Here is a 25,900-nt window from a genome sequence, read left to right as displayed (position 1 = left end):
AATTTGATACAGCACCCCCCCTGAGGCAGACCACTGCTGCAGCTCTAGTTAGTTAAGAATACCAAAGAAAGAAGCTCATAGATTGTAGGTAAAGCAGTTAAACAATGAGCTTTCCCTGAATTTGTATTTGAGCATCTGTTTTTCCCTGAACAACATAATATCATAATCAGTTTATTTTCAGGGACCCCCCAGAATTTGAATTTTGAAACATTTGGGGGTCCAAGAGGTTATTTAGTAGTATTTAGTTGTATTTCGCACCTTCCATACGTCTTTTTACATATATCAGTCCTGAAGATAAAGAAACAAAAACTGCTTGTTTCTAAGGGAGATCTTTAGAGAGGCATTTCTAAAGAGATGCTGGAAAAAGATAATAGACAAAAGTATTTTGATTATTTTTTGGCACATAACTCCAACAAACTTTATTGGCAGATTTCACAGAAAAAAAACGCTGAAAATGCAGATATGGTCTCTTTTTGTGTTTTAGTGTGCAATGCTAAACATTTTGTGGCTAAGCTTACAGCCAGTTGTTGTTAAGCTGTTCTTTTCTCCTTGGTAGGAAAGACAAGTTCATGGTTCTCTGTACTATCTTTCTGTCTCAGCCAGAGATAATACCATAGAACACATTTATTCAATACGCTAACACACTTTCTCTACATCAGCTACAAAGTCATGTCCCAGTTATACTTTTAGTTTACACCAGTACAGTGCGCCTTACAGCTCTTCAGAAAGATTCTTACACTTTAATAACTTTTCTTCCCAACAGTGAAACCCAATTACTACTTGTCAGGCTATGATGCCAGTCACTTCCAAGCATCTGTTATGTTGTGGCTCTTATTTTTCTTGCACAGAAGAATGTAATAGAGAGACTTAAACGAAAGCTATTTCCTCTTTTGAGTTGTGAAACTGTGTGATCTGCTTGTCTTGTAAACATGCACACACACTTCTTACCAACTCCCTCTGGAATCTAAGCATCAAAAACAGGATGAGCTTTGTTCATGAACATCGCAAAGCGTGCCAGAGCATATTGCTGATCAGATGCTTTCCATTGCCCACACAGTCTTCCAACTCAAGTAGACAACGGGATCGAAAGTAATTACAAAAGGGGAACCAGATCATGCTACAGGCCATGGATATAAGCTTCTGTGGCAATGGGTCTTTGGTTATGCACAATGAATTTAATATGAAATGGCAGGGCATGACTGTGAGACTGCTTAACACAGACTGTTAATGTTATGATTGATCCTCTGAACTCATAGAAGGCAATAAATCAGACATCTTATCAGATATGAATATGGCTGTATTAGTATACACAACCATTTGTTTTGGAGTGTAGAGTGGTGATGTAGATTTGGCCTGTATTTTTGATTGTGATCAGTCAAAGAAAAAATGGTAGCAAATAAGAAGCAGTGAATAATAAAGATGAAGAACCTCAATATTATGTAAATATTCTATATCAATTCTACGTCAGTTAAAGGTTTTTTTCCCCCTAGAACCACATGTCTAAACCAACAAGCATTTAGGAGCCTTACCTTAATGAAACCATGTAGTGGAAAACAGTACTAAATACAAAAGTTCGATGCCGGATATAAACATTGTTAAAGTTGATTGTATGTAGGAATTGAACTGCAAAACAGCCTGTTTTGAGTTCATCATTTTTGTGATGTCACAAAAAACCAATGCTTTTAAAATATCCACTTATTTGGTCTACAGCAGGTTAATCTGCCCCTTCACGTTGTGTGTTTCAGCTCAAACAGCACTGGTCATTTGCATGTAATTTTTAAAGGCACAGTAAAAAAAAATGTCTCCAAGGGATGAAGAGAGGTTGGAAAATGAGAGTTTGAAATGATATGAAAAACAATTCTGTTCGTTTTTGGTACATAAATTTACATAACGTGCTTCATAAAAAAAGTATCAGTTTTTTCCTACATCATTTAAGCACAGCAGCTGCCTACATTGTCTGAATATTTTATGTTGAATGGACCAGTAGAAATGCTTCAAAATTGCTTGGAATAGAATATCTTTACGTTTGATTACATTTAAAAAGTAAAGAAAGTTTTTTGCCTTCTGTAAGGCTGCCATTTTTGGGACATGTGTTTTTGGACAGTAAAAACCTTTAGTAGAAGGAAAAAAACATAACAAGTAGAGAAAAAAAATAAGTATTATTAAAATTAATATCCCAGGAAAACATAGGATGTGGGCCTTCAAAGAGTGCAAGGAGAGAAAAACATCAAAATCTAGAACTGTTCCTCAACCTCTACTGACAAACAACAGTGAAGAATTCTGAGCTTGAAATGTTCCTCCATCTCCATCCCTGCTCTGCCTGTCTCAGCTGGGCCTGCAGCTCCGTCTCCTCCCGGATACAGATCTGTGCTGGCACAGGGCCAGCTGGACAGCGGCAGTGATCAGTCAGTGCCAGTCCGTCAGCAGATAGCAGCTGATTGATGCGACCCCATGCTCATCAATAAAACCCACTTTGAGCACTTCTGAATGATTGCAGCAGAGTGGACCATGCAGCACCTGAGTCAGAGCATCCTGGCACCGCTCCTCCACCCTCCACACACAGCCAGAACCCCCGCTGAACCACAGCAGAGAGAACCAGCAGGGGAGCTCCACTCCCTGCTGCCTTCAGCCTGAGCTCAGCAAGGACTACAGGTGGGATCAGGTATTACAGAAGCTTTCTCATGTAGTATATGAGCAGAAAATATGGTTAGTACAAATTAACACCGTTACTGTGGCAAGATATTTCAGAATAGCCCACAGCACTGGAACATGAGACTGAGCTCTTATCTTTGAGCTGAAAAGCTATTGATCTATACAAATCAGCTTGGTGTCCACATAGATTGGAACAAAAGCACAGATCAGAGCTGGAACATCAGGCCTATCTCAGTCTGGGCAATGACAGCACGTTCAGCTCTTACAATCAAAGTCTACGAGAAAGATCAATTAGACCGGTTTCGTGATGCATCATGTCTGCGTAGGAGTCCTGATCGATACCCACCTGTATTTGCTCCACTCTCACTTGCTCCTCATCCTCATGTTCCTCACTGAAGAAAAGACACTGAACCGAGCACTTTCATTGGGGTTTTATGGAGCACTAAGGTGAATCTAACTCTGCCATTCTAGTTCCTGTATCAGAGTCCAGACTGTGGGAGGAAACCGGAGTACCTGGAGGAAACCCACGCAGACACGGGGAGAACATGCAAATGATGAAATATTAACACTCAAATTTAAATGTTTACAATAATCGGCTTGTCTGATTTAGTTATGCAAAATTACTCAGTGATCCATTTTTAGAGAGTTTTACCCTTACATACACTGCATTTCATATATCACTGCTGTCCAAAAAAACAGCAAACAAAGAAAGAAGTATATCCAATTTTTGTGATTTTTATTTTTCTACATCATTTGAGTTCAGCAGATACCCTTTACATTGAGTGAAAATTCCATGAAGAACAGACCAATTACTTGGAATAAAATCTTTTTACATTAACTTACATTTTACGTAAAGAATGTTTTTGCCCTCTCCTGTAAAGTTACTATTTTTCTATGGACAGCAACGATATGGAATATAGAGTGGATCAGTATGAACTATTATCAGACATTGTTGTCAGTATTAACCACAACAAGGTGTTTTTATGAAAGGTAAAATTCCATATTGCATTATTTGTATAAACAGATGGCTATATCACTTTGCAGTTCATAACAAGAAAAGTTAATTTGATCATAAAGGCCTAAATTGAAACATTTTATGCCTACAAATACTTTTGGTCAAAAATCCTCGTTCTACAGGCCACCTAGTTGCCATTCTGCCAGTGGAATGGAAAATCAAATAAAACAATTACTCATAACTCTTATCAGATTTAACCAGAGCACTGTTGGCTTTCTGTATATGAACTGTGACTGTGTTGAGCTGCTAGTGAGCAGTAAGGGCTGAAAGGGAAGGGATGAAAACCTCCTGCTGTGAAAAACAATTCACAGCTCTCCACAAGGATGGGTGTGCAGAGATAAAATGAACAGCATGGCTACAGCTTTCATAATCTTAAACAAACTTGCTTGCTCATCTACAACAATGAAAATCCAGTTTGCTTCCTAGTTCAGAAATTAAACATATTTCTGTTGAAAAATAGGAATACAGCATTTTCAAAGAGAAAAAAAATGCATAGTGCAAAATCGGAGGGGCCTCTAAAACAGGCGGAAAAAGGTTGTACGTAAATGTATACAATCTTCCTCTTACTCCCAATGTAGTCAGTCAGCCAAGACATGTTTGGTGTCTGAAGTTTGCTTCTTTACTTTTGCACAGCAGCTACAAGGCTACTGTAATGGACATTGGGTGACATTAATTTTATTTGTTAACTACATAAGCCTCGTATAACTGTATAATTGACTACATTTGGAGTAAGGGGAAAATTCCATTCACTGTATCTGAGGTGAAGATAAAACAGTGTAAATTTGCTATTTTACAAAACCATTCCTTTAAGGGCAGGCCTGAACCTATAACTACTTTGCTTTTACCTCCAGGCCCATTACACCTCAACATACTCTGCTACCATGAACAGTCTCTGACACTGACACTTGCACAGAATTTCAATTGCGTGAGTTCGCACAAGATTTTGGGCACTGAGATTATGCCCAGTGTAAATAAATCTCGCACTGCGATGCCTGCTTTAATATCTGTGCACAGACATTGTGGAATGAACATGCTGTGAGGAAGCTGGAGGTTTTAAGAATGATGCCTACCAGCCGCAGATGGAACAGGACACACAGGAGCATGCAAAGCCTAACATCCATTTGTTCCTTAGGAGGGCTCCTTTGTCACTGGGGGAATATGGCAGATCTGTATGTCTTGTCAGCACTGGAGTCTGATATCCTTCAAGTCAGTGTAGCTAAGCAAGCAAATTCCAGCACAAACAAATGGGGCTATGTGATAGCCAGGCTGAAACTGGATACAGAAACATGACAAAGACTCAGATTCTGACAGATTACCAGTTTGAAAAGCCCCACCTTTGACAGTCAGGGTGACAAAGTAAAATAGACTGAAAGGGTGTAGGAATGAGCCGGAAAGGACGAGTGTGCTAACGTTAGTCTGAGTTGGCATCATGGTTTATTATCTTTTACAATGTACAATATACAAAAATATAGAGTACCAAAAAATTCACAGTGTCTAAAAGGCAGTGATTACAGTCTACATCACATATCTAACAGTACCACCAGGTCAGTTGCATAGAAGGGCACCAAGCCTTGCGGGGATGGAGCGACTCATTTCGTCATCTGGCTCATTCTCTGTCCAACGGCAGAACTCCTTGGGGCAGGGTGGGAATAATAAGAAACGGCCACTCTCAGCAAACATGTCTAAACAGATCTGACATACAGGACAGACAAGAGGGATTTTCTACGCTTCAGGGAGCTCTGGATAAGCGGGTTGTGTTCTTTCATATTTAGCTTGTAGGGGAATGGTTGTCATACTCCGAACAGAAATAGTGAGGCCGCTAATTTCGTCTTGTTAAACAGGAAGGTAAATACCATGCCTTGGTAAATGAGATATGCTGCTGAGCCTCACAGCGGAGGTGTTAAATTGAAATCACAGAGCACTCCAGGCCTTGTTATGCATCCGCAAAATAACACTGTAGTTGACTTTTATAGGATTTAGTAGATTGGGGATCTTTTTCAGTAATTGCAGCAGGCACTTGGTAATACAATACCATCACAATAGGTGGATAATTAGGTATGAATGTATAAATGCCATTACATTATCATACATTACATGTCCAAAAGTATCCAGATACTCTTCTAATTAGTGAAATCAGCTACTTTGAGATGCACTCATTGCTGACACAGGCATTAAATTGCACAAACAGCTTGTACAATCTCTAGAGAAGAGCAGTGCTAATAGAATAGGATGCTCTAGAGGGACAAAATCTATAAATACCCTTGTTTTCAGCAGAAAAAATAGATGAGCGGGTGTCTACAAACCTTTAGACAATAGTGTGTGTTCAACATTTAATTTTATACAGGTAAGACATGATGTACAGTACCATGCAAATCTTATAATTAATTTCCAGTCAAAACAGCCATTACACAACAAAGTTCAGTCTTAAAAGTTGGTTGCATTTTCAGCATCTCATGATCCAACTCATCACATACACTTAATGATGTTGAGGTCTGGACTCTGGGGTGGTCAGTCCATTGTTTTGAGAACATCAGATTTCTTTTGTCTGCTTGTTGTCATTTTCTTTTGTCAGTAAGGGCTTCTTGACAGCTACACATCCTTTCATACTCATAGTGTTCAGTCGTCTTCTCACAGTGGAAGGATAGACAGAAACAGCTGTGGAGCTTGATTTTCTCCTTTCTCTCAAAGATGAAAGCTTTAAGTACTGTTTATCTGATAGTGACAGTTTTGATAGTCTACCAGGTCTTAGACAGTTATTAGGAGTCCAATTTTCTTTATATCTTTTATTAATTTTTTGGAACCTTGTGTTTTTTTATTTGACTTTCATCTTTCTTATGCAAGTGGATTATCTTATATCTAATCTCCTCAGAAATATCTCCTTAAAAATGAGTAACTTGAGTATTTAATGGCTGTTTTGACTGTAAATTAAATAAATGAAGGTCTCTGACTTTTGGACAGTACTTGTTTAAAATGTCCAAAATACATCACCACACTGATGTTTAGCATCCGATTCCACCAGGAATATCATTTTAAATGAGTTTAGATCAAGTCTTTCACTGATATAGCATAATGCTGGAAAAGTTTGGCTCTTCTGCTGCTACAGAGGAGAAGCACTAGACTCAATGACAAGCTCCATCCCCACACTGTCCCTAAAGTTGGTATATACACAGCTGCTGCACATATTATTTTACAACTATAAGGCTTTAAAAAACAAACAGTGTTAGCTTTACAATATACATGTACATTACACTAACCTTTATGTGTCATAGTGGGGCATTACCTGTGTACAAATCAAGCACTCGTGCTGAGCTTAACTAAAAAGCACCACTGACAGCATTCATTTGACAAGCATAATAAAAATAGCTTAGTTCTTCAATGCCCTTTACAAACCAAGCTTACTATAAATAATATCATACCTCAGTGAGAATCGCCATATCCTTTTCACTCTGTGATGATGTTTGTGCATGGAATATGGAGCACAGAACAGTGCATCAGGTGCTGAATACAACCTTGACGGGATAAATATAAGAATGGAAAAAATGTGCATTCCCTTTTTTATGATCCCATCAGTTATTTTTCTGTTGTACAAAATATGATCCTGTTCTTTCTTATTTTAACACACACACACAGACACACGCACACACACAGTCAAATTACTGTGGAAAAAAAGCTTTGTTATTTCTGATTAAGACTGGGAACCTTTGATTTGCCGCTGTAAGGACGATTCATGAATATTTGATAGTTAATGATGTATAACTTACCCCATATTTTGAAAATAATGATGATTAATAATATAACTGCTCTAAACAGTAGAAAATATGTATCTAAATATGAGGAAAAATGACCACGATCAGTACACCCCCATCACTCCTTGAATTCTTTACTTTAAATAAAACCCTAACATCCATCTAGCCTACTTCATTTCAAAACAACTGTCAAATAAGTCCCTCTTTAAAATATTCTTTAAAAAAACAAGTGCCAAGCTATCAGTATATTCTACAATGTTTCATATTAAAATATAGTCCACCTTGGTCCAAGCTCGTCATATTTGATACAACCACCAAGGCGTACAGTATTCAGTAGAACATGTTCATATGAGATCCAAACATACTCCATCCGAGAGCTGACAACAGAGTATAGTGGAGGGTTGTAGTGGACTCTATAGCACACAGGCATCAATGGCATTCCTATTGCTCCTCCTCCAAACTCTACAGAGTCACATTTGGGCTGTATCCTCTGCTTTTTTATGGTAGCTTGCTTGCAGACTTTGTCTAACCAATTAGGTTCAGTGTTGCCCATATAGTATATGGTTTCAGGTTCTGCATATCTCAATAACAGTGCATTACTGCTTTAGCTGTAGCTTGTCTTCTGAGAGCTCTATTCCTCCGGCTTGTACGAGGAACTTCTTGGGTCTTGTTACATTTGCGTCCAGTGATAACACAAGCTTGCTCAATAAAAGCAGACCTAATAGGTTAAGCATCGATCCCTTTCTTTAACCATGTTTCTTTTTGTCCATTTTCTTGGCGCAGTAACAAGGACACAATAGTTTCCAAGTGTAGAGTCTTGTAACTGCTGCAGTTGGAATAAGATGTGAGAAGCTAAAGAGCTGGGTATCATCCTAAAGAGAAGCCTGTGTCATTTCCCCACATCCGAAACTCTCTTCAGTTAAGAGTTCCACAGAGAAAGGTGGTGATTTGAGTTCACATTGACATCAGTGTAGCTACACAATCTTAGGCATTCCTTGGGAAAGAGTACCACATGAAATGCTGTACTTGGTCCTTGTACTTGGCCCTTTTTCCATCAGAAACTGTTAATCATGATTTCAACAACATGCTCAGATCCTCCCAGTGCAAGGGGTCAGGCGGAATGTTCCAGAAGAGCACCTCTGCTCATCGGGTGCTGAGGGAGCATGGGAGATGCTCATAGTAAGAGTTTGGGAAAAAAAAGCTTCAGAGTGTCAGTTCTCCCCATGGCCATTGAGCTGCAGACAAAAGTCTCAGCTGTGGTTGTAGGTTCTGCAGGGCGAGGGGGAGGAGTCGGGCCGGTAGTCATATTTACCCAGGGCTGTGGGGTAGTACGTGGTGGTATAGACGTTCGTCTGTTGGAGCGGCGAAGGGAAGAAGTTGGTTCTTTCGTCTGGCAGGAGGTTGTTCTTGTTCAGCGTCTAGAGCGGATGGACAAAAAAGGTCGATTAAGAGACAAAGAGAGAGAACAAGCAGCTTGTGAAAGAGTCAACAACTGGACTCTGGGCTGGCAAGTGCAACAGATGGGAAGGTCTTTCAGTAGCATACGAGACCTCTCATGCCTTTGAGCAGAAGACAGTTCAGGGTCAGGAGTGTGAGCTCAGTGTGCCTTATCCAGCCAGCTCTATAAATATCGACAGCGCCTTGGAATGACACTCGTGGCAGAGCAGCTGAATAATTCAAAAGCAATAGACTTGCAGGTCATGGATGAAAGTTGCATGTGAACACTCTCCGGTGCTCTTGAGAAATGTAATTTATCTCAACAGCTCCAAAGCAGCGGTGGCCCAGTAATTGGGGAAAAAGTATGCAATGCTCAGCAGCGACTGTAATGATTCAGGCTGGATGAGAGTCTCTGAGCAACAATGGCATCATGCAAAATATAATAAACAGCAGCTTTGTCAGAGTCTAAGACCTTGCTGCTGCACACATATGCAGCCCCCAGTCATGAGCAGGTACACAAACAAACACAAGCTTAGCCCTGTGTCTTGGGTGACAGCTGGGAGAATGCTGGATTACTGTCAGTGTGAAAGGAGTAGGGAAGCAGAGTATAGCACCCAAAAGGGTTCTTGTATTGTTACGGTGTGAAGCCTGTAACAATACAAAAAACTCTTTTGGGTGCTATATAGAACCCTTTTCAAAAAGGAAAGCACATTCATGCACATTTTCCCTCAATCCAAAGAACTCTTTCGTGCGAAGGGTTCTTTGAGTGTTCATGGTTCTGTAAAGAACCATTTCTGTTACTCAAGAACCCTTGAAGCACCACCTTTTTTAAGAGTGTAGCATCACTTATAATCTATAATGTCAGTACCTTTATAGCAGGCGTGTCCAATCTTACCCACAAAGGGCCGGTGTGGCTTCAGGTTTTCACTCCAACAAAGCGGGAGATCACCTGATCAGCGGTTTGAAGACTGAAACCAACTGATTAAACAAGTGGAGTCAGGTGTGCTCCAGCTTGTTTGGAGTGAAAACCTGCAGCCACACTGGCCCTTTGTGGATAAGATTGGACACCCCTGCTTTATAACCTAGCTATATCCTTTGGGGCGTACTTGGGCGCTCACATTAAGGCACTCATGTTTCGTAGTAGCAAAGTAACATGGAGTACTGGGCAAAATTCAGAGAACCTTTATTTAATTTCCATTCAAACAGCTATTGAGTACAAGTTATTCAGTGTCATTAAAACATATTTAACAGAAAATTATACAGAATTCTCAAATGTGAATTTAATATAATTTTTTTCAGTATTTTATGTGTCCACACTTTGCCTTTATTACAATTTCCATTCTTTTCAGGAGACTTGCTTTTGGTTTTTCAAAGAAATCTGCAGGGATATTTTTACACACCTCCAAAGTTCAGTCTTAGAAGTTGGTTGTATTTTCTGCTTCTCATGATCCAAGTTATCCTGATTACAAATATTAGATGTCCCTTTTTGGTGTTCTAGTGCAACTTTTGTCTATTTTCTTTTCTAACAGCTTCTTGGTAGCTACACATCCTTGCATTCTTTCAGATAGTGTTGAGTTGTCTTCTCACAGTGAAAGGATGGACAGAAACACCTGTGGATTTTTTCAGATCTGGAGCAAGGGTGGAGTGAAAGCTTTAAGTACTGTTAATCTAATGGTAACAGTTTTGTTAGTCTACCATGTCTTGCACAGTTGTTGGGAGACTTTTATCCTTTGACTTTCCCCTTCCTTATTCCTTAAGTGTATGATTTTGTATATGAATATCGGGAGAAATATCTCCTGAAACATGAATAACTTGTACTTAGTGACTGTTTTAAATGGAAGTTATGTAAACTAACAGTGGTCTCTGACTGTTGCACAGTACTGTAAACGATCATGAATATGAGCAAATTTATAGCCCTTGCAGGCGTTTAACTGAATAATTGGCCCATATACTGTCTTCACCTTTCAGTGATGCAGTGTAATGAATACCTGCATAGTGATTATAGTGTTTGAGTACTTGCACCTAGGATGGTTAATGGAGTATTTGATTACCCCTACACACCCCTAGACAGGAGTTGCATCTTTTGGACCTTTTCTGATGAACAGCTGGGGTTTTGTCTTAACTGCTCTGTGACATCAGATTCTTCATACTAATTAAGGCAAGTCTCTCACCGGATGCTTCTCATCACACTCATCACTAACTGCCACCTCCGCTTCTGCCATCTGCAGATGGACGTGCAGAGGAGCGCCTCTCGAAGAGGGCCGCAGCAGCTGCCACTCCGCCATTACTTACGCTAACACATATCACCTTAGTTACTGGCGTCCGAGCCCCGAGGCCTCGTAATGAGCTTAGAGTGAGCAGCGGGCACGGAGCAGATCGATGGAAGTGGTGGCTATGGGCGCACACAGGTGTCAGAGCAAGGACACGAGGTGGGGGGGGAAGCAAGCCGAGCCCAACTAATTGGATGGGCTCAACAATCAGTCACAACCAGCTGTGGGAGTGCACTGGCCGGCTGCTGCTTAAACAGTCTAATGGAGCCCATTAATAAAGACTGAGTGTGCACCAGGAGCTGCATGGGGCTGCGAGAGGAGGCTAAACAAGCAGCTGCAGGGAGATCGAAAAGCACCTCTCATCTGCCCACAATCACACGTCTCAGAGCTGTACATGTCAGATATAACAAATGATGGATACCTAAAAACATTATTAATGGAAGTTTGAAGCTGTTCACCATGTTCCAGACTTAAGTCCAGTCTCCATCCGTCTACCACCTTGAGTGTACGGTTTTATTGTTGAAATACAAGGTGGCAGATAAAATAAGAGTCACACCAGATGAGTAAGCAAGTCATTCTGTCTGTGTTTTGTTTCTTCATCTCAGGAAAAAAGCAATATGCACATTTTTTTGTATCTGTTGGGTATGTATGGCAAATGTGCATTTGCAATGAAAGACATGAAAAAAGAAAGCTCGACAATATATGAGTGGGAGAGTTAACAAATTGTGAGACAACCTGTGTGGTTGAGTAATTGGGTACACATATTGCAGGGCTGCCAGTTGAAGAAAAAGCAAAAAAAAAAAATAAAAAATAAAAATACTGTCCAAAATGACAGCATATTTCAAACACAGAAAAGCTGCCTCAGGAAGGTGCAAAACTGGCAGATTGTAAGTGGAAACTCACTGACGGGAACAGATATCCAGCTGGGTAATTGCTAAAAAAAACGAGCAACAGCCTACTGAGCACACAGCCACTTCAGGACTTGTAACCAAAGCCAGTGTCACATATACCCTAATGAACACTAAACTTAGACCTTCGCATAACAAAATAATAATGCTTTTTACTTTTTTCTCCATAGAGGTTTTCTTTTGTGAAAATTGAGCCACACTGTGCTTCAAACCGTTAAACATGATGGTGGACCTCTTCGGCTTGAAGAACGGATCAATTCCCTACCGAAAATGGCTCAGAAATACATAAAAGAAAAGAAGAATCGATGCTGCTCTGAAGGCAAAAGGCAGCCCAGCTCCTTTTTATACTGCCATCTATAAATCGGCTGCTTTAACTAGGTCTGTATAATGCATACGTTCAGTAGAATATTTTCTTAAAGTTGAGGAGAGAACTGCAGTAGACATGAGCGCATAGCAAAGCGGAATTCACCTTAAACTCCATAGGTGTGTACTTCTCGTTCTTTGGCGTGGTGTTCCCCTTGTAGTTGAGGTGGTTAGGAGTGGTAGGGTGGATGACAGCAGACTCCTGCGAGGGTTTGTGGAAGCGTTGGCAGTACACGTACACCAGGAAGGACAACAGCCCCGCACCCAGGAAACACGACACACCTGTGGCTATCAGGTGCAGCAGAGTGAAACCTTGGAAAAAAAAAGAAAACCAAGGTTAACAGGAAGAGGGCATCATTTAAAAAAAATATATCATTTGTCTACAAGTCGCTACCATCAGCTCTTGCTCTTTCCACAACTTTTTTTCCCGCTGAACCTGATCACTTTGAGAAGAAATTCATCCGTTATAGTCATATCAGAAAAGAAAAACCACTGTGATGCCACTACATTCCTCATTACTAGCTCAATATGTCTGTAACAGTCATCACAGTGTTCCATCCAGAAGTAGGCAGGTGTTGGATAGTGTCAGAGTGACTATGGCTGCACTGAGGCTCACTGCTCTGATTAGCAGAGCAGTCATATCACTTGCCATGGCCGTAATGAGTGTGTGTGGAGATGGAGAGAAGAGGGTGCCATGCCACTACGCTGCGCTGCTCTAATTGGCCGCTGAGCACACGAGAGAGTGCCGCTCTTGGGGGATGCTGGGTAATGAGCTGCTCATGGCCGGCTGCGGACACTACCTGGAGAGAGCTCAAATTGGCACGGTGGCGCCATCTCAGAGGGCAGCCGATACCCACTGCGGCCCGCGTCACTGGCCTAAAAACCACTGGTCTGCCCCACTCTTTATGAATATTACCATTCAAAAGTGGAATCACCTGCCTTATTAATATTTTTCATTTTGTACACAATGGTATCTCACACAATGTACATTTCATTTAAAAAAAAAATGGACACCAAAAGGTGTTCTTAGAATTTGAAGGGGTCACATCCTATGTTTTCCCTGTATTGAATTTTTCTTTTAAGATCAATTTATTATGTTTGTGTGGGTATCTGTACCAAAAAGAGTCAAGATTCACTTTTTCACATGAACATGTTTCAATCTTTCTTTATATCTTAAACAGGCTGTATTTTCGTTACTGTACCTTAAAGTCTGATACAGTCAGGTCTATAATTATTTGCACACTGACACAAATTTTCCCCGCGACCCAAAAGGGTAAGCGGCTTAGAAAATGTGTGTGTGTGTGTGTGTGTGTGTGTGAGTGAGACACAATTTTTGTAATTTTGTCACTGTACACCAACACACTGAATTTGAAAAGAAGCAGTAATTGAACTGTAGACTTTCAGCTTTAATTCAGGCAAGTTAACAAAAATGTTGCACTAACTGTTTATTTAATTACAGCCATTTTTACATAATCCCTCCATTTACACAGGTTCAAAAGTAATTGGACAAACTAACACGATTATAAATACAAGTTGGATGTAAATCCCCTGCAGTCAATGACAGCTTGAAGTCTGGAACCCACAGACAACACCAAGTGCTGAGTTTCCTCCTTTGAGATGCTTTGCCAGGCCTTCACTGTTTGTGGATATTTGTGCCTTCAGTTTTGTCCTCACTAAGTGAAAAGCATGCTCAGTTGGGTTGAGTTCAGGTACCCGACTCGGCCTCTTAGGAACATTCCATTTCCTTGCCTTATAAAGCTCTTGGGCTACTTTCGCGTTATGTTTTGGGTCATTATCCATCTGTACTGTCGTCGTCCTATCAGTTTTGCAGCATTTGAGAGAATCTGAGCAGAAAGCGTAGCTCTGTGCACTTCAAAATTCATCCTGCTAATTCCATCAGCAGTCACATCATCAATAAACACCATGGACCCAGTTCCACTAGCAACCATACATGCCTATGCCATAATACTCCTCTATGTTTGACAGATGATGTGGGATGCTTCAGATCATGAGCCCTTCATTTCTGTCTCCATACTCTTCTCTTCCCATCAATCTGGTATAAGTTAATCTTGATTTCATTTGTCTAAAGAATCTTGGTCCAGAACTGGGTAGGCTTTTTTGTTCTGGCCTTTCTGTTCTTGAGTGTTACTAGTGGTTTGCATCTTGAGGTAAATGCTTTGATTTACATTTATAAAGGTGTCTCTTGACTGTAGACCTTGACAATGATACGCCAATCTCCTCTAGAACATCCTTGAGTTGACTAGATGTTGTCAAAGGGTTTTTCTTCACCATGAAAAGAATTCTGTAATCATTCACTTTAGTTGTCTTCTGTGGTCTTCCAGGTCTTTTGGTGTTGCTGAGCTCACCAGTGCATTCCTTCTTTTTAAGAATGTACCAAATTGTTGATTTGGCCAATCCTACAGATTCTGCTATCTCTCTGATAGTTTTTTCTTTCAGCCTAATGATGACCTCCTTCACTTACATCGACACTTCTTTGGAATGCATATTGAGAAGTCCCACAGCTACCAAATGCATGTTCAATACTTGGAATCAACTCCAGACCTTTTATCTCCTTAATCTGTCATGAAATAACGAGGGAACAGGTCACACCTGGCCATGTAACTGCTTATGAGTCAACTGTCCAATTACTTTTGAGCCTGTGAAAATGGAGGGACAATGTAAAAAAGGGCTATAATTCCTGAACGGTTAATGCAATATTTTTATTTAACCCCCTGAATTAAAGCTAAACGTCTACACTTCAATCACATCTTTTTGCATTTCAAATCCATTGTAGTGGTGTACAGAGGCAAAATTACAAAACTGTGTCACTGTACAACACTTGAACCAGTATTCAGTATATTCTGTGTTAGTTGCTGGGATAATTGATACAGTCAATTAAATTTAAATAAGAACTGATATTATGCAATTAACATTTTTTAATGGTTTGTCTTTATCTAGCCATTCTGTTTGTACTATCATTCTAATGTACAGTTAGTTAACAAAATGCATATAATAGAAAAAAGACTGCACTTAAATGTAGGCTATGTAAAAAGAACATTAATTAAATACACATATACCTACTTTAGCTGCACTTGCTAAGACTGTAGCGTAGATATTTGGTCTGCTAAAAAATACTGGGGAATACGCAAATGCAACAAAGTAAGATATATGAGAGCTACTCTCCGATAGAGTGTACAATTAATGAATTTGTCTATAAGAAAGGTGCCAAAGTGCCAATTTTGCAAGATTTTGGTTTACAACCAAACAACTGAGGAGGACTAGGAGTTAACACTGTTCCAATCTGTCTATATGGGTCTCTATAAATTAAGTAGTATTAGAAGCTGGCCCAATTGATGGTTATATAGTAATTATATTTCCATCAGGGAAAAAATAGGGTATGGTTCTGTAATGCTCACAGGTGGTACACAAGTATATCGCAAAAATGCAGACAGTTACTTGGGCCCTGAGGACATTCACTAATGTAAATGATCTCTGTTCTGATTGGCTCCACTGTATTGTGCCTCCTTCATAAAATGGGTTGAAGCACTCCTTATACTCATTTTAAACTATGAGGGATTCTGAAAGTTAATTGGGATTCTGAACTTCATTCGTAATGTTGTACAGCTTTCTTAGTCATTTTAGAATTTGCAGCTCCATTCATCATTCTAAACAGATCCACATTTCTTTTAGAATTTAGAATCACTTCATATGATATCATTTGATCTCCATCCACACTGGTTTAACATTACTGAAAGTTTTGATTCCATGCTTTTGAACAGTAGTGTCTATTCATGTGAAGGTGTGGCTGAAGTGCAGGTGGTGCCAGCTGGCTGGAGGTTGGGGGGAGAGCAGAATGTGGAGTGTGGAGAATGGCATCAGCTCAGGGGCAGCAGAGCGGCGGGCTGTGAAGAGCCCAGTTTGGCCCTGCGTGTCTTTCTTCCTCTTCCTCACTCCTTCCAGCACTCATTTACATTACTGAGAGTCTTGCAGAGGGAGCTCACAGTGGAGGGATTCCATTACCTCCTGAGGACTGCATGAAAGAGCAAGGATGCAGGAACACACATATTTGCACAGGAATACATACATGCTTGCTCACATACATGCACATTCGAGTGCAGCCACATGGACACACTTGCACGAGTGCATGCCGACATGCGTCCACCACTGTGCATCAAAACACACCTGAAAACACACTGGTTGATGCACTTACCCCCACACTGCTGGTCCTTATCATAGCCAGATGCAGGCAGAATCACTGGAAAGAGAGAAGCAGAGAAAGAGAGAGTTACACACCAGCACATATCTGCTTTACACACAACACAAACACACACATACACACTCCTCTCTTGAGTTACAGCCAGAATGTCAATCACCGCTGTCCTCTGCTCACTGCTGTGAAAGGCAACATTCCTGGAACTGGGGCAATGCATAGAGGAGCGATGACAGTAACACAGCAGCATGTCAGAGAGATAGACTCCAGTGCTGTGGTCGGAAAATCAGTGATAAAAAAGGGAAAATAACATCAAAGCCTCTTCCAGTAGCATTAAAGTGTTATGAAATGATTCCCATCTTGCTCCAAGTGTACACCACACGAGTATTTAGATATTAATGCTGAGATTTATCTCTTTCCACCAAATGTGTGAACTGTGAGTGTATGCAAAAATTTGTGTGACCCTAGTCAAATTACATTTCACTGATTTTTTAAGTGAAAATATGTTAACACATCCTCCTCAGAGAACACAATTCTACACATTTTCATGGAAAATTATGTTTATTTGCTTATTTTAACTAATTCTAATATAGAAACTAATAAACAGACATTGTGCACTAAAATTTGTTGAAAAATGGGACATTTAAGTTTCTTCCCTGTAGAGTATGTGTAACTTATTTTCACTTAGTAAATCAACAAAACGGAAAAGAATAGTAAAAGGAATAAAATACATTTAGCACAGCAACCCAGTGTCACCAAAACTTTTAGCTCTTCTGGAGTATAACAAAAACATCAAATATTGGTTAGAAATAGTCAAATCTAAACATCTATCCAATGCTCACACATACATACCTACACACACACACACACACATACATATATACATATATATGTCGGAAGAAGTGGAACTACATTTTTTCTAAGCACTTTTGGAGCATTTCTAGTGCTCCGTTCATCATGAAATTTAGGCACACTGTAAAGGTCAGTGAGCATTTTCAAATTCTTTAAAAAAGTACAACAAAAATGAACCCTCACAGAGCAGGTACTATTTGGGTCGTGGATCATTCTCAGCACTGCAGGAATACTGACGTGGTGGTGGTGTGTTAGTGTGTGTTGTGCTGGTACAAGTGGATCAGACACAGCAGTGCTGCTGGAGTTTTTAAACACTGTGTCCATTTACTGTCCATTCTATTAGACACTCCTACCATGCCAGTTCACCTTGTAGATGTAAAGTCAGAGACGATAGCTCATCTGCTGCTGCACAGTTTGTGTTGGTCATCCTCTAGTCCTTCATCAGTGCTCACAGGATGCTGCCCACAGGACGCTGTTGGCTGGATATTTTTGGTTGGTGGACTATTCTCAGTCCAGCAGTGACACTGAGGTAAAAACTCCAGCAGCACTGCTGTGCCTGACCCACTCGTACCAGCACAACACACACAAACACACCACCACCACATCAGTGTTACTGCAGTGCTGAGAATGATCCACCACCCAAATAGTACCTGCTCTGTGAGGGTCCATGGGGGTCCTGACCACTGAAGAACAGGGCAAAAAGGGACTAACAAAGTATGCAGAGAAACAGATGGACTACAGTCTGTAACTGTAGAACTACAAAGTGCACCTATACAGTAAGTGGAGCTGATAAAATGGACAATGAGTGTAGAAACAAGGTCATAATGTTAAGCCTGATATATATATATATATATTAGGGGGTCAATTGCGATGCGGACGTGGATGATTCTGAATCGATTCACAAATGTCAAAAATCGATTTTCTAAATATAACGTAATGTTGACTGAACGCAAAAGGCGGAACTTGGAAGTGCGGAAGTGCAGCGCCCGGACAGTCTGTGGCGGCACATAACAAAAACACCACTGGATGAGCGAGAAAACCGACCGGCACCCTCTGCATTAAAAGCTAGGTTAGGTCAGGTGTCACAACCCAAATGTTAAGAATGTTCGAATTTTCCCGTTCCACCTTAAATTCTGTCTGAGGTGCCAGAATGTAAATGCGGCACTATATAAGGTGGAACGGGACAATTCGAACGAGAAGCTGACTTCATCTTTGCGACTTTTTAGTGTTTACCAGGCTCGTTGCAGATTAAAAGTACCAGGAAGCCAACTGCGGTGCTTATAAATGCAAATAAGTTAATTCGTCTCCAAATGTTTGTCTTAAATCTGCCTCTTCGCCTGTTCGTTAGCGACTAGCTAGGCGAGACTGTCTGCGTTGCTATGTGACCTCCAGTCTGCATGCCAACCTCCAGGGCTATAGGGTGGTGAATTAGCGGCGTTTAACACCATCTATTGTTAAAACAGTGTTGTAACAATCAGCAGAGCAGAGCTGCAAATGAGGGTTATTTTATTTTTACCAGGACAGTAAAAGAGCCGTATGTTTCCGACCCCTGAGCTAACGTAAGGAAGCACTTTGGCTTCTTTGAAGTTGAAGGGGAAAAAGGACCATTACAAATACTTTGGCTTTATGCTTTAAAAGTACCAAGTCGTCACACAGTGAGAAAAAAGAAATCCTGTATAGAAAAAAAAGATACATCAAGATGCATCAATAATCATTTTATAATTGCATCGCAGCCTCTGAATCGTAATCGAATCGAATACAAAACTAATTAGCACTAAGACTAGAGGCCAGTCCCAGTGTTAGTATTCCATGTGAAGATCTGTGGTAATGCACATGGTTCAGTGATCAGAAGTGATCTCACTTTCCCACAGCTGCAATAGAGTCCATTATAATCCCATTTCTCCGTTGTACTTTTAAAGCTGATCTTAGATATGCTCAAGAGGTGGATATTCATCCGCTGGCAGATGGATGTGGAGGGTGAGCGCGTAGACTCTTTTAATTGAGACGCGCAAATCTCCTTGATTAATTTTAGGCAAAATCACCCTCTTTCCTCACTGTCCAACAGACCTTACGATTTCAAACGCGCCTACCCAAAATTGGAGTGAAATTGGATGTGAGCCTGCGTTGTGACATAACATTAATATTAATTACAGTGCCTGATTCACTTGGTATTCCGCTCGGCTAACCTCTGTTCTAGCAGCCTGGAAGCGATCAGTTCTCCACTTATAAAACCCACTTCCACTCCACCGGCCAGAGTGATGAATCAGTGCAAGTAAACACATTACTGCTAATCTATCTCAAAGCCAACAGTGGATTTTGAAAGGGTGTAAAAATATATGATTATTTAATAGGCACAACACTGAATTACACAACAGCAAATTCATTTGCTGTCAAGCTGAACCTTTTGGCACATAGAAGAGTGTATGGCTTTGTATGGGATTTGGTGAAGCGGCAACAGAATACTGAATATATCTGAGTGGGTTCAAGCACACGAGGCTGGGTGTATGAGTGTGTGTTTTTAGATGTAAAGCACTTTCTGAACCTTGCTTATGACTCTCACTCATATACCCACTCACTCATGTTTCGCAGGCAGAAAATTTACCATAAGGGGGTGCTACTAGTACTCAAATCGAGGGTGCTTCATAAGAGCAGTGCTTCACATCAACAGGTATGTTTCAATCTTCAATTCAAAGAATTGTTTTTCGCAGGAAATGATGTCACTGTGTAAAGCATTTTCATCACTAAGAGTCAGTTTGATCAGAGAGGATTCATGAAGTGAGAGCTGCCATGCAAAAATATTTTCAGAATCACTGTCACATAGTTTTGGGGGGGGGGCCCATTCCCCCTTTATGCAGACAACAGAAACTCAAGGCCCATTCATACCAGCGAGAAATTCTGCTTTTCATCAAACTTCAGCAATTATTTTTCCTTCTTCACAATTACCACACATTTGTGGGCATTTTTGTGCTTGTTATGCTCTTTGACTATTTTGAGTCTAAACATGCATTTCAGATTATTCAGATGAGCTCATTTTAAGAAAAAGTGGTCTGCTCAGTTACCGCTGAGTCTTTTTGCACAGGCAGCTGTTGTTGACAGGTGAAGTGGATGACACAAAACTTAAGCAGATAGAAACTGTAGCACTTTTTGTCTCATTGACTTAAATAGGCATGCACTATCTAGCTTTACCACATATACAATCTTTGGTTTGATGGAAGCAAGCCTCTGGGCAGCAAAAATAACAAAACAATCTTAATGCAGTTTTATTTTATCGCATACAATTTGAACAGAAAACCGATGAAAACATCGACACTGTTTGTGCTTGTTGTATGTGTGATGTCTCACCTGGGATTTCGTTACAGTCTCTGGTCTGAGTGCTATTCCCTATACATGGAGTCAAGCCCTGAGTGCCACACTCTCGAGTGCGTAGCTGCAGACCCGTGTCGTCACACGCAGACCACACAGTCCAGGCCATCCAGCCACCTGCATGAACAAACATTTGCAAACACGCGCTTTCAAAGAGTAGAGGGTCAGCTGTCTAGCCAAGCCATGACTCTCTGGCCCACACACGCATATGAAACAAACAGTACCAAAGCCCCGAAACAAAGGCCCAAACAATAACCAAGGAGACACTTTCAGAGAGATGCACACCGAAGTGTTTATTTAGCAGAGAATTTGAGAAAACATGGACACACTGGCGTGCTGGGGAAATTGAATCAACAAATAAATTCATTCTTTTAGTTTTTTCTGAGCTGTCGCAATGTTTGGCGGCTACAAAATCTTAAAGTGCCATCTCAGCCTCACAGGAATTCTTCGTTTATAAACAGAGGAAGACGGGACTGGAGTATCAGAGCCTATGTCTGAAATCTCCATTTCAAGCAGCCAGTGCTGGTGGGAGGAATTCATAGCTATTGTAGCAAATGCCCCCTCCTGTTTAATAACGATGCTAAGCAGTGCGGATAATTGCTACATCCATCTCTGTTTATTTGCCTCAATCAAGCAAAGTGTTTGCTTAGCAAAGTCAGAGGGGAAAAAAGAGGGCCAGTGGCATTGATGGACTGAGACTGCTTCTCTTAATATACATGCAGCTTCTGCACTTGCCCTTCACCCACTCCTACTCTCACAACATCTTTAATCAAGCCACGCTCACAGAAACACTGTGCAGCCTGGGCCATCTGATTGGCTGCTGAGTGACAGCCTACAAGAGTCTTTAATCTGCAGTGACTAGGTTTGGGTGATCACTATGCCATCACATTAAGAGATGGACGGAAAAAAGAAAGAAAACAGCCACGCAGACAGTTGACTGAACTGTGCATGAGCGTGTGTCGGCTTTTGATGCCGAAGCAAAACAAACTTTGTTTGTAACAGTCATCAAAAGGGAATTAGTTTCCTGTTGATTGACAGCTTATAAAAGCTTCCATCCTTGTCAGGTTTGTTATTTGTCAGGACATTGTAAATGCAGGTACCTGAAACATACAGCACAGCATTCAAGGAAAATTAAGTGCACAATAAGGAAAGAATAAAACATGGGCTAAAACAAGCATTGCAGCGCTTGTTAAATCAGAGAGGCGTTTTTTTTTCTTCCTCTTTTTAGGGAATCGCTGCCATTCACACATATGATTCCAAGATTAGCTCGCTTCATAAATATTTGAGTTTCTCCTTATGGGAGCAGCTGTGCTGGTTTTGTACTGGAACACATTGAAGTCCTTGTTCTACACTTCAGACCACAGAATATGATTACAGCGCTACATTGTGCTCATGCAGTGTTTCTCTCGCTCTTTCTCTCTCTCTCTCTTTCTTTCTCACATCTATACAGCACTTATGACCCTCTGTGTATCTCTGGAAAATAATGCTTGTGTTGCATAGACTTGCAGTGAATGATAGGTCTGGGAGCAGTGCTCTCATAGCAATAATGATCAACTGCGCAACAACAAACCTTTATTACATTCACAACAGCTCAATGGAGTTGACAACAGTGACAATGTGCTTCTTAAAGGGACGGCTTAGCCAAATGTCAAATTTGTACATTTTTCCTTTTATAGCAGATCAGCCAAGACATGTTTGATGTCCGATGCTTGCTCCTTCAGTTTTGCACATGAGCTACAGGCTACTGTAACTAATAATTGATTAGCTTATAACCACCAATTAGCATTGTGCAACCTGCATGCCTAAATCAGCAACCATTCGCCTCAAACTGCAATGACCTATTACAGAATCTCAGCTAGACTCGTTATTCGATATAGTTGTCCAAACATATGTTGTATAGCTAGCTAGCTTGCATAGAGGTCACTCTAAGCCTGAATAGCGTGTGTACTGCTGTCAGTTTTTATAGATAACAGTATGACACACAGCATGTAGGCTGCACAGTGCTAACTGATAGCTATTGGGATGAAAAGTGCAGACCTATGCCATCTGCTGACTGTGTCTGAAACATCTTGAATGGCCCTTTGTTTCACCATAGGGAATTTCTGATAAAGCTAGAACTTCTGTGAAACAGACATAGTGACCATATAAGCACAGTAGCTATGAAGAAAATATAATAACTACAAAACCCACGGCCTGGTGCCAGCTCAACTTTGTTGAATGTGATAGTGACATCATGAGTGCACAGGCTCAATTTTTGTAAAATTTGTAAATACTGTCAGTTAAATCTGCACTATGTTGGATTTCTGTTAAAACTGAAAGAAGAAGCATTCGTGAGTGAGGAGAAAAAACATGCTAAAATGTGGTGTGTGCATGATGCTGCGAGCCATCCTGTAAAGCCTGAAGTAATAATTTAAGTCACAGGTGTCGTGTTGGAGTTTTTCAGACCTCGTCATACGTCTTTACATATTAACGTCACACAGGCTCAGAAAGAATGACCAGCTCAATGTTTAGGTCTCAAACACAAAATCAACATCATACTGATGAAGATATTATGACAAAAGTAGATAATTTGCTAAAAGCACATTCTTCACCAAGGTTTGACTGAGTTTTCTGTGAATGCTCTTTCAACGTGCTTGCAATCATCAGATTCATGTGCTTGGGGAACACGTCCGAACAACTGCTGTTACAAAATGTTCTTCAACACGTTGCATGCAATTACACATTTCCACCAGAGAGGTCTCCAAATCTCCAAAACCCACACAGTACAGTTTTAATAATTTGGACTGTTGTCATAGTGTCATATATAACTGAATATGGAAGGTGACACTGAGCATGTTATGTTGCTAAACCTGTAATTTTACTGTTTACTATTTATTTCAGATGCAAACTGCAGTAGGCTTTCTGACGACTTTCCTTCTTCATACCATTACATGTTAGCTACAATAGCCTACAAACTCCAGTGTAAAACTAAAGAAGTAATCTTTGGACATCAAACATATCTTAGCAAACATAGCTGATTGATAACATTTTGAGTTAAGGTGAAAATAATGCAAATTTGATTTTCGGCTGAGCTGTTGCTTTAAGTGTAATAAAATGAGTGGAGATGGACAGACAGAAGATTGCAAAAACATCTGGATCTGCTTTTGTGCATACAGACAGAGGCATACTCCGTTGGGAGTGCATGGTCAGGACCCGTGGCTGGCAGTACTCTGTGGCTTTGAAATGTGTTTTTTTTCCCCACTAACTGTTGGTCCTGAGGTGAGCTTACCCTGGCAGGCGTGTGTGTTGCACAGCGCCTCCTCTGTATGCAGGCCGATGCAGATGTCCCCTCGGTGGGCGGGGGCAGGGTTGGTGCAGCTGCGCGTCCGCTGGTAGTGCCCTCCGCCACAGGGCACTGAACACTGCGACCATGGAGACCAGCAAGACCAGGCACCTTTCACTGCACAGACCAGACAACACGCACACGCACAAAAAAACACCACATACACACACAAGCACAGGGCGATCAGGCGAGCGGGAAAAGCACAAACAGTGGGATAAGCAGACACGCGCAGCACAAACACAAGGCGCCACAAACAGGCAAAACACACACGGCGATAATGGGATGGGCAGACAGACACAAACACACAAGACAAAACACAACAGAAGCAGGGATCAGAAACGCTCACAGCACTGACAGGCAAACATTTCATTCCAGTCATAAGAAAACCTTGTATTTTTTGATATTTAATTCTTTCATATAAATATTTTGAAAACGCCTGATGCCCTTTACCTTGAGTAAACATTTCACAATGAATGAACCCACAGAAAGAGCTTTTAAGATATATTAAAGGAATAAAGGCATTTTTTAGCTGCAGCATCTGTAACACATCGTCACTCACCACAGACGATAATTTAGACACGTTTCCCTGTATTTCTGTACAACATAGAAATTTTGTTGAATTGAAACACACTCAGAGCACCTGCTCGACGGCTTTTACTATGAGCATTTTTTGAGCCAGCAGGTTTTCAGTTCTTTTCTACGTACAGGGTAATAATAGTCCACACAGAGATTGGTAACTAGAGATTAGTTCGAAAAGCACTGAGGTGTTTCTTTAAAAGGGACTTTTCTAAATGTCTGCATAATTATATGACTGAGATGTAAAGAAAGCAAACAGAGACTTTCTGACTGATTTCTTTACAGTGGTGCTGATAGGAACCAGAGGTCATGATGTTTGTACTGCAAATATTGCCATTTTCTTTGCTATCCAAAATGACCAATGAACCTACAAATGTCTTCTGAGGTTTTATACGTAATGTGAATAGTAAAACAAGTAAATCTGATAAAAATAGGCTTTTGTTCTGGACTATGTGGTCTTACAGCATACCTCTCTGTCATACATTTTTTTAGGCCAAAATCTTATCTCAAAACTAACAACAATGCATCAGACAGCATATCCATTTTGTGTAATAACTTTCTGTGATGTAGCTTTTGGAGATATAAACTAGACTTCTGGTTCCTATCACCACCACGGTCAACATTTTGACTCGGCAAGTTTCTCTAGAATGGAGCGTTTCTCATCAAACCAGTCTGAATGACTTTATTTATAACAGTTACATTATGCAGAATTTTTGAAAATTCAGCAGAATTTCCCTTTAACAGATGCTAGAAATGCTTTTTCCTTCTCCTATAAAATTGCCATTTCAAAAATATGAGGTTTTCTTATGACAGCGATGATTTGCTGTGGGATGTAATGGGGAAAGCAGGCATTCAGGCAGAGTGAGGTGCTCTCGCTTCTTGGCCAGCACTCTTCATTAGCCTCCAGCGGCACCCTCCACACCTGAGCCTGACCATTAGAGCATTAACCCACTGCTTCTATCCTTTGTCACTGCTTAGACGTTCACCCCCCCCCTTATAAAAAAGGCTCTGCTTTATTGGCACTTCCTCTCCTGTTAGAAGCTGCTGCAATCCTCTGCTGATTTTTCATCAGATTGATGGGATGGTGCGAGAGGGGTGAGGTGTGTGTGTGTGTGTGTATGTTGAGGGGGCTCCATTTCCCTGCAGCAGAAAACTCTATTTCCTCCAGTGGATTAGAGTGGTGAAG

At 40.7% G+C, this 25,900-nt stretch overlaps 1 protein-coding gene across 2 annotated transcripts in view; it reads right to left on the bottom strand.

The window, feature by feature from the left end:
• Window positions 1-5,082: 5,082 nt before the first annotated feature.
• Window positions 5,083-25,900, bottom strand: part of sema5ba (sema domain, seven thrombospondin repeats (type 1 and type 1-like), transmembrane domain (TM) and short cytoplasmic domain, (semaphorin) 5Ba) — a 164,338-nt gene continuing 143,520 nt past the window's right edge. The window contains exons 19-23 of one of the 2 annotated variants that reach the window (XM_036593353.1): window positions 24,085-24,255; window positions 20,796-20,933; window positions 16,602-16,646; window positions 12,498-12,703; window positions 5,083-8,831 (exon numbers count right to left, since the gene is read on the bottom strand). In XM_036593353.1, coding sequence (XP_036449246.1) covers window positions 8,664-8,831; window positions 12,498-12,703; window positions 16,602-16,646; window positions 20,796-20,933; window positions 24,085-24,255 — 728 coding nt within the window. In that variant the 3' untranslated portion in view covers window positions 5,083-8,663. The remainder of the gene's footprint in view (window positions 8,832-12,497; window positions 12,704-16,601; window positions 16,647-20,795; window positions 20,934-24,084; window positions 24,256-25,900) is intronic. The other variant, XM_036593436.1, reaches the window with a different exon arrangement.

The sequence above is a fragment of the Colossoma macropomum genome, unplaced genomic scaffold (genome assembly GCF_904425465.1).
Source record: "Colossoma macropomum unplaced genomic scaffold, Colossoma_macropomum, whole genome shotgun sequence".
Lineage (NCBI taxonomy): Eukaryota > Metazoa > Chordata > Actinopteri > Characiformes > Serrasalmidae > Colossoma > Colossoma macropomum.
Note: the sequence above shows the minus strand (reverse complement) of the source record. Positions and strands in the feature narration are given on the sequence as shown.